We start from the raw sequence: 15,917 nt of genomic DNA, 5'->3' as shown, positions 1-15,917 counted from the left end.
TGTCTCTTTTATCTGGCCTCAGGGTCAGCAGGGCAGGTTTCTGCAAGTTTCACTGTTAAGCTGCTTTCCCCCAAAGGCCGCAAAGCAGTCTGGGAGAGCGGGAAGCAGATTAAATTAATCTCAGTGTGCTGAGCTTGGCAGGGGGCGAGATTGTGTTCGGTCATTCCAGGAATAGCCCAAACTCCTTTGTTACTGAAGCAGATGAGGAGCTATCGGCCTACAAGATGACTGCAAAGTGAAATAGCTGTGAACCTTTGTATATTCATAAAACACTCTCCCATCTGTCCCTTGGATTCTGTCTCTCCTTTGATCTGCCCTGGGTTACAATGGGGAGTGGTAGTTTCTAATGTGGTGCAAGAGTTTTTTAGTGTGTTCTCTCTCTTAACAAGATCTTTTTTAAAAAACAACCTCAAATTCCAAAAAGTTGTGCTCCCCAGAGTTAAGCATTGGCTCTGTAGCCTTTGAGCTGGTGACCATATCTGCTCACGAATGTATCTGGCATGAAGACAGAATCTGACCTCAAGAGTGATCTTCTGTCTTGCAGTGAACATTAACAGGCATAGATCTGAGACAGGAGGGGGGATGGGGGCAGGGAGGTCAAGCAAGGATAGAGGGACCCCACAAAAGACAAGGTCAGAGGGGCTGTTTTCTGATGACTGTTAGCGAAAGAGGCAGGAGGTGGGAGTGATCCCAGAATTAAGAGGAGAATGGATTAATTCCATGGAGGAATTCATTAAACCGAAACCAGGGAATTATTACTTTCTACCTATGCTCTCAGAGATGTGACTGTCTTTAAAGCACACGCAGAAAACCAAAAATCTTACCAACCAGATCTCTTACATGGCTGCACCTGACAGATGATGCTTAGTATTGACTAGGTACCTGATGTTAAAAGATGTAGGCGGAGAGGGCCTAGGATGATGATGAATTTGTAACCTTTTTATGTAAGAAACACCTGAAAGAACAGAAGGGCTTTGGCCTGGAGGAGAGAAGGCTGTGGTCATGAGTGACATCCTGCATGACACCAGGAGCATTCTCAGGCATTTCCTCGTAAGCTAGCACGCACTGCCTTTCACTGGCTCGTTAGTCCTCACAGCAGCACTCTAAGGTAGGCGGAGGATCCTTATTTCACAGCCAATGAAGCTGAGGCTTAGAGAGGGACAATGACGTGCCCGCAATTGACTCAGTGATAGAGACCAGTCTCTAAGCCAGGTCTAAGCCCCTGTCTCTGCCTGTTAGACGAATCTGATTGGCCTTGTTCTCTGTGAGTTTAAGTAACAGAATGAGGATAATTGGGCAGAAATTAATAGAAAGACAGATTTTGGGCTCATTATATAAGGAATCACTAATGAGCCGTCCAAGGTGGGAACAAACTGCTTCCAGAGTAGAGAGTTTCTTTGTCGCTGGAGGTATTCAAACAAATGCCAGACAATCATTGGGTGGGCATATTCTAGAAAATGTTCAAGCATTGGTAAGAGATGGAACCAGACTTTCCAATCCTGTAATTGTATAATCTGCAGTTCATTAGACTCATCAGGGAATATTTTACCAGGCTCTAATTGGGAGGAAACAGCCATCATCTGAAAAATAAAATTTTAGCTTTCATAGTAATCTTTCTATGTTAGTAATTCATTTTAAATAAAATAGATGTTTCTTAGCATATGCAAAACATAAAAGCAGAGAAAATGTAATTGTGTAAAGGCAGACTTAAATATTTAAAATTTAAAAGCACAGGAACTTAATTTGATTGAAATCATCAACTCAGTCCTCCTAGTTATTCATAGCTTGTGAGGGAAAGGGGTTTTTTCTAAGTTCTCAAACATGGATGTGAGGGCCATCTGGCTGCGACACCTGTCACCCCATTGATCGGCAGAGTTGATCCTGCTGATCTGGCTGGCTAGGCAGGTGTCCCCTTCTTCCTTCACTGCTCCATGTGCGTCCCTCCTGAACCAGCAGCTGGGTCAAAGAGGACAACCATCCCGTAGAGGAGGGCCGTCCCTCAGTCAAGGGCATACGAGTAGCTGCCCTCCCCTGCTAGAACCTCCAGACAAGCTCTCAAGTTCTCAGACACCTCTGCAATTGGAAAGACTAATTCTAAAAGAAAAGAAATGTTTCCATCTCTACAGAAAAGCCAAAGCTGTTTAAAAAATTTTTTTCAAGTGAATATAGGCATTTAGTGGAAATTTTCTAACTTACTGGTATAACTCTGTCTCAAACAAAAAAAAACTTCATTGGTCCTTTCTCTTAGATGGCCCCTGCTCAGCTCGGAAGTTTATGATACAGCTGAATTCTGGAGGACTGAGTACTAAAGACGCGAGTCACAGCTCTTGTTCATTAAAGGTTTATCCTGGTTTAGTTAGCATTAGAACCACCAGTAAGAACATGAGCCTGAGGCTGGGCACAGTGGCTCATGCCTGTAATCCCAGCACTTTTTGAGGCCGAGGCAGGTGGATCACCTGAGATCAGGAGTTCGAGACCAGCCTGGCCAACATGGTGAAACCCAGTCTCTACTAAAAATACAAAAATTAGCCGGGTGTGGTGGTACATGCCTGTAATCCCAGCTACTCAGGAGGCTGAAGCAGGAGAATCGCTTGAACCTGAGAGGCGGAGGTTGCAGCGAGCATAGGTCGCGCTACTGCATTCCAGCCTGGGTGACAGAGTGAGACTCCGTCTCAAAAAAAAAAAAAAAAAAAAAAAAAAAGAGCTTGAGTGGACCAAGACCCATTGTGAACTGGTTATAAACCACCTTTTCTTTTTTTCCCCCCCAAGACAGAGTCTTGCTCTGTCGCCCAGGCTGGAGGGGAGTGGCGCGATCTCAGCTCACTGCAACCTCCACCTCCTGGGTTCAAGCAGTTCTCCTGCCTCAGCCTCCCGAGTAGCTGGGATTACAGGCACGCGCCACCATGCCCGGATAATTTTTGTATTCTTAGTAGAGACAGGGTTTCACCATGTTGGCCAAGCTGGTCTTGAACTCTTGACCTGGTGATCCACCTGCCTCGGCCTCCCAAAGTGCTGAGCTTACAGATGTGAGAAAACGTGTCTGTTTTGACCTTTCCATACTATATAATTAAGCACAAAGAATTCCTATTCTGTGGTGGTATCATTATGGATCTTTAACATGAAATATGAGCATCTTTATGTAAAGTTTTATGCAAAAATTACTTAAGTGTGCTGAAATCATTTTTAAAGTATATATCACTCATACTTCACTGGGCTATGCTTTATATTAATGGACTTGTTGCAATAAAGAAATGGCTTTTTCTTTCTTTTTTTCTTTTTTAGGAAGTTCCAGGTTAAAGGCAGCCTCAGCTTACGGGGCAGTTGGTGGTGGTAGAGAACAGCGCTGGGAAGGGGGCGGGAGAGAGTTACAGAAGTGAGGAGGTGAAGTCTTGCACGTCCAAGACAGTGAGACAGCTCATGAGAGATGCCGTTTGAAGTGGAAGAGAGGAAGTTCACTGTGGTGTGGTTGTGTATTGGCATCTAATCTCACTTTCTGGAGCACTCTGTTAGGTCTTTTAGAAGAAGGCTAGCAGGCCCACGGGGAAGGAGAATTAGGAAAGGTTTTCCACAGAGAGACAGAGGATCTATGATTTGGTGAGGATCAGATTAGATAAGAAGCTGACATCTGGGCATGAGGACTGATTTTGAGAGCACTCAGCTCAGCAGAAACAGCAGAGAAAATCTCAGCTCTGCCTAGCAGCCTTCTTAGCAGAGAAATGGAATTTCTGCATATTTCAATGCACTGACCCCAGATGACCAGTCTCTGAATAGTCAAATCTACATGATAGTGTTTACTTGGGGTTCAGCACCCACATTCCCTTGGCATCAATTTCTGAGGTTCAGTGTTTTGACATTTCACAGGGCTCTTAAAATCCCTCCTCTAAGGAACCTCGTAGAAGCTTCATTTAACCTCTCTTCACCACACTCAAAGCCCTATACCTAGCTCAGCTTCTTGTCCTGGTTTTAGATGTCACCTTGAATACTTTTCTCCTTCAAACTGAGTATTAACCTTATTTGTTCAAATCAGTATCGACCAAGGTCTTAACTCCTCAAAGATAGAATTCCTGTCTGTTTAACCAGGTTAACTGTTCATAGCACAGTTGGGAAATGAAGAAACACTGCTAGCTGATTAGCTGCATGCGTTGTTGTGGAACTGACCATACTCATACTTGGTGATGTGTCCATTGAAACTGTGCCACTTTTAAATGGGTCACTGAGGGGAGGGGACTGCTTGATTTGCATTGTCGCTTGGCCCCACGGAAAAAGGCAGGCGCAGTTTGAGTCCTTGCTGTCCCTCCCTGGGCGTGGACTCTGGTTCTGATCTCCCCTGCTTTGTCTTCCTACTCTCTCTCGTGCAGAGACAGGGCAGGGCATTGTTCATGCACTGACCGACCTCAGCAGCCCCGGCATGACCTCAGGGAACGGAAACTCTGCCTCCAGCATCGCCGGCACTGCCCCCCAGAATGGTGAGAATAAACCACCACAGGCCATTGTGAAACCCCAAATCCTGACGCATGTTATCGAAGGGTTTGTGATCCAGGAGGGGGCGGAGCCTTTCCCGGTACGGATTACTTCTTTTCCCCTTGTTTTTTTTTTAAGTATATTTTGGATGTGTCTTAGCATATTTTTACATTTCCATGTAAAATTTCTGAAAATGTGAACAATTTGCTCTTTCCTTGCTAACTTCCTCCCCCAAAGAATATAGAGCCATTTCTTTCTAGGATTATCTTTCCAAGGTCCAGAAGAGGGGGGTCAGTGAACAGGAATAATTGGCAAGACCCTTGGTTAGAAGTTTCCCACACAAGCTCAGGTGTGTCCCTGCCTGATGATGTGTGAACCCTTGGTTAAAAGGGAGTTCACTGTGAGATATTTGGTGAGAGATAATGGGTTTTGGGAAATTAGATTTCATTGAGTTTTGAATGCCAAAACCTCTGAATGGCAAAACTTTGGCCAGTTAGGAACAAAAGGAATTGTACAGAACAGAATTCTCAAGATACGTGTATCAGAAACGAATGTGAGGGAACAGGGTCACAACCTGAGGCTTGTTTTCTGGGGACAGAGCCTTGAAAGGGGAGTTAATGAGATTGAGGGGCACTCAGAAAGGTCACAATGGAAGCCTAAGACTAACAGGAAATATCCAAGAGCCACGAAGATGGGTTATTGACCAAAGCACCCAGAGCTGCTTCTGTGCAGTGTGCACTGGAGACAGTGGTGCTGCCCTGTGGGCGTGGAGGAGCCCAGAGCCAGGGGCACACCAGCCTCTGTTCTGATGAAGAGTGGCTGTTGGGGAGACACCTTTCTGGGATACCATCTGCCTTTTCCTCATTCTTTGGTTCCACGAGTGGTTTGATTAGTCTGCAGAAGACGCAGAGCTTGATTAACTGCGATGGGTGAATTGCTCCAGTAAAATGCCAAAAGACACATAGCTTCTTGTCTTCTTTCCCACTGGAGGTTGTCCAAGGCCAGTGGCAAAGAAATCTGCCTGGAACACCTTAGCTAGAAGTGGCTCTAGCTCTGTTACATCCCTTCCCTGTTAGACTGGGCCCCCTAGAGTGACACTAGGAACCACCTGATCTCATGGGGTGGAGGCAGATTGCATAGCACCCCCAGCATCGCCCTAGAGTCGGTGCCACGTGATTGGCTATCAGGCTGCCTAAACGAAGGTCACAAAAGGAGATCCAAATGCGTAAATAAGCTGCTCTGGGGTTCTGACAACTGAGAGGTCATTGGCTCTGTGGCCCAGGGTCCGTTATTTCCTGCTGTCCTCTGTGGCGGCCTGTACCTCTGGCTTGGGCGAACAGTAAAAAATCAGAAAACGGGTGCTGAGTCTCTCTCTCTCTCGCGTATGTACAGCCTCACAGACTCCGCTCTGTCCTTGCCTGGAGGTGCGTGGGTACTGGGTCTTGGTGCTTGATCTGGCACTGTGGGAAACCTGATCTCAGCCCTTAGACTCTTACTGGAATAGACATTTTCCTAATCTCCTGAGCCATCTATTGGTCCTGGACAGAAGCCATCCCTGTACTTTGCCCATTAGCATCTTACCTCATGAGCCAACCAGCAAAATAGGGCCTTGAGCCCAGCACACTTGGATGATGACATGGGGGAAGGTTTGAGTAGGGCTGGCCTCTGTGCTTGGATACTTTATACGTGTAATTGTGATGAGGATGGATAGCAAGGAAGCCACTCCCACCTGACCCTCACGGCCTCTGTGTCACCTGTCCTCTAGGTGGGACGCTCGTCCCTGCTGGTGGGGAATCTCAAGAAGAAGTATGCACAGGGCTTCCTGCCTGAGAAGCTTCCACAGCAGGACCACACCACCACCACCGACTCGGAGATGGAGGAGCCCTATCTGCAAGGTGGGCATCCCAGACCCTGACTCTCTCGGCCTCCCAGCATGGCTGGAAACGCAGGCCTCACACACTTCCTCTCCTCTTTCTCCAGAGGAACCCTGAGCCAGTGAGCCTGTAAACATTTCCCCCAGCACCTCCTCAGCCTCCTTCCCTCAAAAAGAGGGATAGGGGAAATCAGGAGAACCATGTGTCCTCTGCTCCCCTAATCCCCCTCCAGCCAACCACAGGATCCCAAGAATGGCTTTTCCTGTGGGAATCATTGGCAAGTTTTTGGCATGACTGTAGGAGTGGCCCCAGGCAAGTCCTGCCCTTCGTCCGTGCCTTGAGACTGGGGCCAACTCTGGGTCACGGCAGAGGCCAGGCAAGGCTGCTTTTTCCACATGAAGCACTGAGGGCTGCACAGCTGCAGGAGCGTGGGCTTCTGAGGTCTTCTATTGGGTCAGCAGCCAGCTGCATAGATGAAGGTGGGATGATGCCAGCAGAGCAGCTGTGACAGCATCCGGAGTATTTCCTGGGGTCCACAGTCATTTAATGCTGATTCTTCCCCACCTGTGTTTTGCCTCAGCCTCAGACCACGTGGAAGAAAAAATGTCAAGTATACAAGGGGCATCCCCAGACACCCTTGAGTACATTCCAGGGGTGAGAACCACTGGCATTTTCCACGCTAGCATGATACCGCATGTCACAGCTGTGGGGGCAGGAGAACCAGGCAGGATGGAGTAGGGAGGCCCTGAGGTGGGGCTGGCCACAGTCCTGCAGGAATTTCTCATTCTCCACCCTCCCCATTTCTATACTTTTCAGAATCCAAAGAGGAGGGTGCTCCCCTCAAACTCAAGTGTGAGCTCTGTGGCCGGGTGGACTTTGCCTATAAGTTCAAGCGTTCCAAGCGCTTCTGTTCCATGGCTTGTGCAAAGAGGTGAGTGGCCCCAGCCCCCTCCATTTCCTCAGGACTGCACTTTATGTCCCACCTCTTGCCATTAATAGTCTACCCCAGGAGGCCCATAGGGGTGGCTTCTTCAGTTTCCTAGTTCCTCGACCCACCTGGAAGCAGGATGGCATCCCTAATTCAACAAGCACGAGAAGCCAGAACCCCTAAGAGCAGGTGGGAGAGAGCAGCGGGAGTCCAAGGAAAAGCCGCAGTGCTTTGGCTCGGCTGGCCCTCCTGGGCTCCATTCGCACCCATTCGCATTTCCAAGCCTTGACAGCCCCTGCCTTGTTAGGGCAAGCCTTGCCCAGAACCACAGCTATAGTGTTCCCTTGGTGAGCTCTCGCCCAGCATAGATCACTAATGGTCATCATAAAAACCACTGTCATTTCCTGGAACCTGCTGTGTGCTAGTCACTGTGCCAGTCAATTGATAACGATTATCTCATCTTCAAAATAACTCCCAAGACAGGTATTACTATTGTCCCCTTTATACAGGTTAGGAAGCCAAAGCACAGAGGAGTAGTAGTGCCTCAGATGACATAGCTAATAAGCCATGGGCCTGGGGATTGAGGCTTGTCCAACTCTAAAGCCGTGTGTGGTCTTTGTACCAGAATGGAAGCAGCAGCTGACCTTGAAGCCCTGAAATCCCAGAAGAGAAGAAATCTCTAGGTCCCAGACAGAGGTGCTCTGCATGCCAAGCTAGAGTTCAGCTATCTTCAGCCCTCATTCCCCTCAGGCTGTCAGGGCAGCCAGGCCACTCCCCAGCAGGACAGTGGACAGTAGTTTCCCGCCACAGGGTAACATTTATAGTGGAATAAGTCAGGTGTGAGCTCCCTCCCTGGTCCAAGTCCAGGTGTCTCAAACATTTTACAGACATTATCTCATGTTGTAAGACCAGACCTAGAAAATGAGTGGTATTACCCCCAACTCCAGATAAGGAAACGGAGGGTCAGGGCTTAAGTGACTTAAACCCAAAGTCACACAGTAGTAGTTAGTGATGGAGTTAGGATCTGAACCAATAGATGGACTCAAATTTTGTCAGACAGCTTGGCTGTGCTCATTCTGCCTACGGCCCACAAGCACAATGACTGCTGTGAAATCCCCTGTTCCCCTGTCCCTGAAGGTACAACGTGGGATGCACCAAACGGGTGGGACTTTTCCACTCAGACCGGAGCAAGCTGCAGAAGGCAGGAGCTGCGACCCACAACCGCCGTCGGGCCAGCAAAGCCAGTCTGCCACCACTTACCAAGGATACCAAGAAGCAGGTAAGAGGCCGGCAGAGCCTGAAGCTCCATCCCCACAGTCCCCACAGCTTCCCTTCCGTGGCCCTCGACACCACGGTCCCCTCCAGCTGCCGACTTCAGCGCACTCTGCTGTGCTCTCATTCCTTGTAGACCTGTCCAGTCGAGCCTTCTGCACCCCAGTAGGTCCCTTCATTTAGACCCATGGGTGCCTACAATGTTCCCTGCCCCCTTCCGTGGCCTTGCCTCAACATCACCCCACCTTCCAGTTTGCCTCCATCCTTGGCTTCTGGGGCCACGGAAATGGGGTGTCCCCTGGGCTGCTCAGGTAACCTCCTGCCTTACGTGGAGGGCTGGGTGAGAAGGCAGCCTCCACCCTTTGTTTTGCCACCTTTTTGCCTCCCTGAACACGAAAGCACAGAGTTCTTGAAGGTCTCTACCAGGAACATGGGTATTCAGTCATTAAATATTTTTTAGCACCAGCTGTATGCCAGAAACTCTGTTAGGCACTAGGCTGTAAGGACACAGTCTCGCCTTAAAGGAACTCCACAGCATGGTGTGATGTTTCATAACCTTATGTATAATTTTGCCTGTTGTTTTTGTCTTAAACCTCCTTAAGAATGGTCCAAAGTTATGGTCCAAAATGTACATACAGAAGAAATTTTACATGCCATTTCAAGTGGCTCTGTGATCACCTCCTAGAACTCAGAGCCCTGCTTTAAAACTCAACGTTTAGAAAAAGATAATTGCGGCTGGGTGCAGTGGCTCACGCCTGTAATCCCAGCACTTTGGGAGGCCGAGGCGGGCGGATCACGAGGTCAGGAGATCGAGACCATCCTGGATAACACAGTGAAACCCCATCTCTACTAAAAATACAAAAAATTAGCCAGGCGAGGTGGCGGGCGCCTGTAGTCCCAGCTACTCGGGAGGCTGAGGCAAGAGAATGGCGTGAACCCCGGGGGGACGGAGCTTGCAGTGAGCCGAGATCGTGCCACTGCACTCCAGCCTGGGCAACAGCGAGACTCCGTCTCAAAAAAAAAAGAAAAAAGATAATTGCAGTATTGTGTGGTACACACTACAATACTGAGAGGGACTAACTCTGCCTAGGGTAGGAGACAGGACAGCATGGAAGATGCTGTTAGATCTGGGAATTCAGACATGTAGTAGTAGGCCAAGTAGAAAAAGGAGAAATACCTCCTTTGTCCATCACTGCTGCTAGAGATGGTTTGTTCCCCCATCCTGAAGAAAACTCTCTGCTCCCAGCCAACAGGCACTGTGCCCCTTTCGGTTACTGCTGCTTTGCAGCTAACACACAGCCAGGAAGACTCCAGCCGTTGCTCAGATAACTCAAGCTATGAGGAACCCTTGTCACCCATCTCAGCCAGCTCATCTACTTCCCGCCGGCGACAAGGCCAGCGGGACCTGGAGCTCCCCGACATGCATATGCGGGACCTGGTGGGCATGGGACACCACTTCCTGCCAAGTGAGCCCACCAAGTGGAACGTAGAAGATGTCTACGAATTCATCCGCTCTCTGCCAGGTAAGGCCCTTGGAAATTCCATGTCTCCCTGGAACAGCAAGGAAGGAGAAAATGAGAGACCCTCCCACCACCAGGAGGATTAGGTAGTTCAGTTAATGACTCAGGTTCAGGAACTGGGGTGCAGAAATGAGTGAGATGAGCTCCCTGCCTATAAGAGCTTGCTTATATTCAGCATAGATAGAATGCAAACTATAAATATTCCATAGCTGTAATTCTGTATATTTTCTGGCATGGGAAGTGATCTGTGTGAAATACAGAGATGATAATATAATTAACTGTCTCTCTCCTGGGAGAGATGAGGAGGGGAGTCAGGTAGAGTGTAGGATATGTGTCAAGAACATCAAAATTAAGAAAATAGCCGGGTGTGGTGGCTCACACCTATAGTCCCAGCACTGCGGGAGGCTGAGGTGGGAGGATTGCTTGAGGTCAGGAGTTCGAGACCAGCCAGGGCAACATGGTGAGACCTGTCTCTACCAAAAAAAAAAAAAAAAAATTTAAGAAAATGTAAACTAAATGACAGTAGACAAGTATGCCTTTGCTGGATGGAGAGACTGCAAGAGGGCGCACGTGCAGAGGCATGAAGATAGGGAAGTCTGTGGCATGGCCAGACATGGCACAGAGCCCTGCGTGGTGGAGCACAAGTGGTGGTGAAGCCCAGGATCTAGGAGCCAGCTGTAAGAGGCAAACCTTACATCATTCACAAATGCCTTCAGTGGGGCCCGGATGCATTAGTGTTTTTCTGCCAGTCTCACTCATACACTGGCCAGGTCAGGTATTCGTGGCAACCACAAGCCTTGTTCTCAGAGGCCGCAGTGTGGTTAAGAGCACAGACTTCTGAGTCACACAGAACTGGGTTCAAATTCTGGCTCTGTCACTTAATGCAGTATGTTCTCTCTTCATCCCCAAAATTTTTATTACACAGTTGCTGTGGGTAGGGAATTCAGGAGTGGCTTCCTGGGCAGTTCTGCCTCAGGTCTCTTATGAGGCTGCAATTAAGGTATCAGCCCAGGCTGAGGTCATGTGAATACTGAAGAGCTGTGGGATCTCTTCCAAGGTGCCTCACTCACGTGATTTGCCCTGGGCTGGCTGTTGGCAAGAGGCCTTTGTTCCTGTCTACGTGGGCCTCTGCAGAGGGCTGCTCAAGTGTTCTCATGAGATGCATGGCAGTGGGATGTCCCCACAGGTAGGGATCCAGGAGCGCAAGGTAGAAGCCACTGTGCCCTTTATGCTGTAGCCTCCGAAGCCACATACTGGCATTTTCACAATATATTTTTTTAATTATAATTTTTCACAATATCTTATTGGTCACACAGGTCAGTCTTAATCATTGTGAGAGGAGACTCATAGGGGCATGAACTGGGAAGCAAGGATTATTGGGAGCCATTCAGAGACAAGCCATGTAGTTCACCATGGCCCCCAGAAATTTGTGTTCCTTCCTCATGCAGAATACCCTCACCCCCACCAAATCCCCAACAGCTTGGTCCCATGACAGCATCAGTTTGAGGTCCAGGCTCTCATCATTGAACCTAGGTCCAGGCATGGATGAGGCTTCTGGGGTCCAGTTCTTCAAGTATAAGTCCTCTCAGTCTGAAGATCTGAGAACTAGAGGGAGAGGCTATCTGCTCCCTTCCACAAACCCCATGCCCAGTGGGACAGCCATAGGATAACCATTACAGACATGCCCATCCAAAACGGGAAGAAATGGAGCGTACAATGGTCGCTGATCCATTCCAGTTCCGAAATCCGCTAGGGTTCATGGTGGCATTTCCTCAGCTGGGACTCAAAGCCTGGGAGTGATCTGTCTTGGCTCTGCCCTCTGAGTTCTCCTTCCTTTTCTGTGAAAAGTAGCCTGTATTTTCAGTGTAGTCGTTTTCTCAGCCTACTTCCTGCTTTTTATTTTATATTACCTTGGACTTTTTTTTTTTTTGAGATGGAGTCTTGCTCTGTCACCCAGGCTATTGTGCAATGGCGTGATCTCGGCTCACTGCAGGCTCCGCGCCCCCCGGGGTTCATGCCATTCTCCTGCCTCAGCCTCCCGAGTAGCTGGGACTACAGGCGCCTGCCACCTCGCCCGGCTAATTCTTTGTATTTTTAGTAGAGACGGGGTTTCACCATGTTGGCAGGCTGGTCTCAAACTCCTTACCTCAGGCGATCTACCCACCTCAGCCTCCTAAAGTGCTGGGATTATAGGCGTGAGCCACTGTGCCCGGCCTACCTTTGACTCTTAAAATCAGTAATTCAGTATTTCTTAAAATAATTGTGGGTTTTCTGGGAATCTTGTTGCGGTCCATTCCATTAGACAAAAACCACACCCAGAATTACCTTCAAGGATAAGCTGTTGTCTGCATTGGTATTCTTCTGAAGCTGAGGGGCAGCACGGACGGTGCCTTCACATTCTTAGAAACCCTGCTGTGAAAAGAGGATCTGTGAGGCGTGCCTAGAAAATCTGTCGAGAGCCTTTGGATTGAATAGCTCTTTGAGGCATCACTTTAGATCTTTCTGAAGTCTTAACCAAAAGATTTAAGTCACATCCTAAGTTTAATCTGTAGACCATGTTTTCTTGACTGTGCCCTGAATTTGATCTTTGCCTAGAAACCATTTCTTAATGTTAGTTAGCATTATGTGCCATCTGGAGAGGCTGGGCATTTTTAAAACCGGCAGATCCCGGTTCCTTTATGTTGAACAGTTTGTTTTTACCTTCTCTCTCTCCTATTTTACTGTGAGCAGCAGTAAGAAGCCAAGCAACACCTTCCACATTCTGCCTGAAAATCTCCTTAGCTAGACCACCCACTTCATGAGGTACATTCAACTTACATTTCTGCTACCAACCACATTTTTACAAAATGTTCATTTCATAATAGAGACCCTGTTTCTTCCAATCTCCACTAAGAGTTCCCTCACTTTAGGCCTCCCCCAGCAGCTTCCCTAAAGACCATGAGACTTCTATATACAGTCTCTCAAAGCACCTTAGACACTCAGCTTTTTTTTTTTTTTTTGAGACGGAGTCTCACAGGCTGGAGGGCAGTGGTACCATCTGGGCTCACTGCAAGCTCCACCTCCCGGGTTCAGGCCATTCTCCTGCCTCAGCCTCCTGAGCAGCTGGGACTACAGGTGCCTGCCACAGCGTGCCTGGCTAGTTTTCTGTATTTTTAGTAGAGACGGAGTTTCACCGTGGTCGCGATCTCCTGACCTCGTGATCCGCCCGCCTCGGCCTCCCAAAGTGCTGGGATTACAGGCGTGAGCCACCGCGCCCAGCCAGACACTCAGCTTTCCACATAGTCCTTCCGGCTCCTGCCTGTGGCCAGTTCTGAGGCCACGCCCACATCTATAGAGCTGTTTTATGTCAGCACTCCTTTTCCAGGTACCAGAATCTGCATTAGTTACCTATTGCCATGATGTAAATTACTCCAGAACTCAGTGGCTTTAAGCAGCAATCACTTGTCATCTCAAGGGCCATGTGGGTCAGGAATCGAGTGGCTCGGCTGGGCAGTCCTGGTATGAGGCTCCTGGTGTCCAGTTCCTCTTAGTCTGAAGACCTGGAAACAGAGAGGTTATCTGCTCCCTTCCACAAACCCAGTGAGTTTGAGGTGATATGAGGTCTCAGGGAAGACGCTATACAGGCTGCAGTGTCTGAGGTCTGAAGCCAGAAAACCCACTTCCAGCACGGTTCACTCACATGGCAAGGAGGCCGGGGACCACCAGGGCCTTGGCTGCTGTCCACGCGTGCCTCTCCAGAGGGTTGCCGGGGTGGCTTACTGGTAGCTGGCTTACTCTGCAGTAAACCAGGCAGAAGAGTGAGGTGAGCACTGCTGTGCCTTTTATGATCTAGCCTCAGAAATCACACGCTGTCACTTCCTGAGCCCCTCAGTGGACATGGGTCCGCCCAGTTCACGGAGCAGGGGTCTGGACAGTGGCACATTGGAGGAGGCCCAGACCACGGCTGCTGTGGGTGAGTTGCACAACCTCTCTCAAGCTGCAAAATAAGAACAGCAGCGGCGCCTTCCTCAAGGCGTGGTTATGAGGACTAAAGGAGACAATAGATAAAGATAACTAGATCTAGATAACTAGATGCAGTGGCTGCCAGAGGTGAACACTGGCGGCTTGGATTGACACTATCTTTGGTGGTACCCCCTCAGGCTGCCAGGAGATAGCAGAGGAATTCCGTGCCCAGGAAATCGACGGGCAAGCCCTGCTGCTGCTCAAGGAGGACCACCTGATGAGTGCCATGAACATCAAGCTGGGGCCCGCCCTGAAGATCTACGCCCGCATCAGCATGCTCAAGGACTCCTAGGGCTGGCGGCAGCCAGGATTCTGGCCCAGGGCGCCTCCTCCCGACTGAGCAGAGCCAGACAGACATTCCTGAGGGGCCCAGAAATGGGGCCAGTTGGAGGGCAGGGGCTCTCCCTAGGGGCGTAGCTGGTGAGGAGGTCTGGGCACCTCCTCCATGGCTCTCAGGGGCCTTTCATTTCTGTGGGAGGGGCAGAGAGGTAGGTGGCACAGAAGATGGGGCTTTATGCTTGTAAATATTGATAGCACTGGCTTCCTCCAAAGTCCCAATACTCTAGCCCCGCTCTCTTCCCCTCTTTCTGTCCCCCATTTTCCAGGGGGTATATGGTCAGGGCTCCCCAACCTGAGTTGGGTTACTTCAAGGGCAGCCAGCAGGCCTGGATGGAGGCCTAGAAAGCCCTTGCCTTCCTTCCTCCCACTTCTTTCTCCAGGCCTGGTTAACTCTTCCGTTGTCAGCTTCTCCCCCTTCAGCCTGTTTCTGCAGCAGCCAGGGTTCTCCCCCTACACCCTCTGCAGGTGGAGAGAGAGAAGCTGGGCCCAGCCGGGCCGTGCCTGCTGGCACAGACGCCTTAACGCTGTGTGTATGACTGTGTGACTGTGTGGGAGCCTGGACTGACAGATAGGCCAAGGGCTACTCTCTGGCATCTCCAGGTGTTTTGTAGCAAAGAGCCACTTAGTGCTTTGTCCTGGACTCCACTCAGCCTCAGGATGGGGAATAGCCAAGAATGGCAGCCTCAGTGCAGAGGCAAGGTCAGAAAGAGATGGCGCTTCAGAGTTTCCTTTCCAGACACCCCTCCCCGCACTGTGAAGTTCCCCTGACTGCCCTCCTGGTTCACAAAGAGCATTAAGAAAGCTGTGGTGGTCTGAGCAACATAGCCCAGAGGGCTGAGCCTCCTGGCCTGCCTGCCCGCCCACCCTGGGAGTCCCAGTGGTGAGGCTCAGAGAACTTCTAAGGGGAGAGAACAGCTGGAGTTTCTGTTGATGTGAAGAAGGCAGCACTTGGCCTCCCACTCCCACACTTCTTTGCCTATAAATCTTCCTAGCAGCAATTTGAGCTACCTGAGGAGGAGGCAGGGCAGAAAGGGCGAGGGCCTGCCTCTGACCTGCCGTGTCCTTTGCAGGAAGGAGGCAGGCACCCTTCTGAGCTTATTCTATTCCCCACCCACACCCCCAGGCAGGGTTGGAAATGAAGGACTTTTTTAACCTTTGTTTTTGTTTTTTAAAAATAAATCTGTAAAATCTGTCTCTTTGGTGCCTTTCTCCCCTAGGAATGCCTGTCTCTGGGCCCAAATGGCTACTTTTCACCCATACAGAGACAGGTGGGTCCCTGGGCTGGGGAAGGGACCTTAAGTGGACAGCATATCTGCCACACTTTTCTGAGGCTGGGTCATTTGAGGGTGCCCTCAGCTGCAGTTCACACAGGTAGATAGCAGCTTTCTTCACACAGTGTCCCTTGGAGTGAGAGGGTCCAGAAGCCCTTTCTGCTCTGCGCTCCCCTACCCGCCATTCCCACTTGGGAAATGATGACTGTTGGGCTAGCAGCCTCTAGACACCTGGGGCAGAACCCAGACT

General features: G+C 49.7%; 1 protein-coding gene across 6 annotated transcripts in view; it reads left to right on the top strand.

The window, feature by feature from the left end:
- PHC2 (polyhomeotic homolog 2) overlaps window positions 1-15,589 on the top strand; it is a 154,976-nt gene extending 139,387 nt beyond the window's left edge. For 3 of the 6 annotated variants that reach the window (XM_030823381.1, XM_030823382.1, XM_030823383.1), the window contains 6 exons: window positions 4,359-4,561; window positions 6,227-6,356; window positions 7,152-7,266; window positions 8,401-8,542; window positions 9,782-10,058; window positions 14,195-15,589. In XM_030823381.1, the coding sequence (XP_030679241.1) occupies window positions 4,359-4,561; window positions 6,227-6,356; window positions 7,152-7,266; window positions 8,401-8,542; window positions 9,782-10,058; window positions 14,195-14,349 (1,022 nt within the window). In that variant the 3' untranslated portion in view covers window positions 14,350-15,589. The remainder of the gene's footprint in view (window positions 1-4,358; window positions 4,562-6,226; window positions 6,357-7,151; window positions 7,267-8,400; window positions 8,543-9,781; window positions 10,059-14,194) is intronic. The other 3 variants (XM_030823379.1, XM_030823378.1, XM_030823380.1) reach the window with 1 other exon arrangement.
- Window positions 15,590-15,917: the final 328 nt, after the last annotated feature.

Source organism: Nomascus leucogenys, chromosome 12 (genome assembly GCF_006542625.1).
Source record: "Nomascus leucogenys isolate Asia chromosome 12, Asia_NLE_v1, whole genome shotgun sequence".
NCBI classification, from domain to species: domain Eukaryota; kingdom Metazoa; phylum Chordata; class Mammalia; order Primates; family Hylobatidae; genus Nomascus; species Nomascus leucogenys.
Note: the sequence above shows the minus strand (reverse complement) of the source record. Positions and strands in the feature narration are given on the sequence as shown.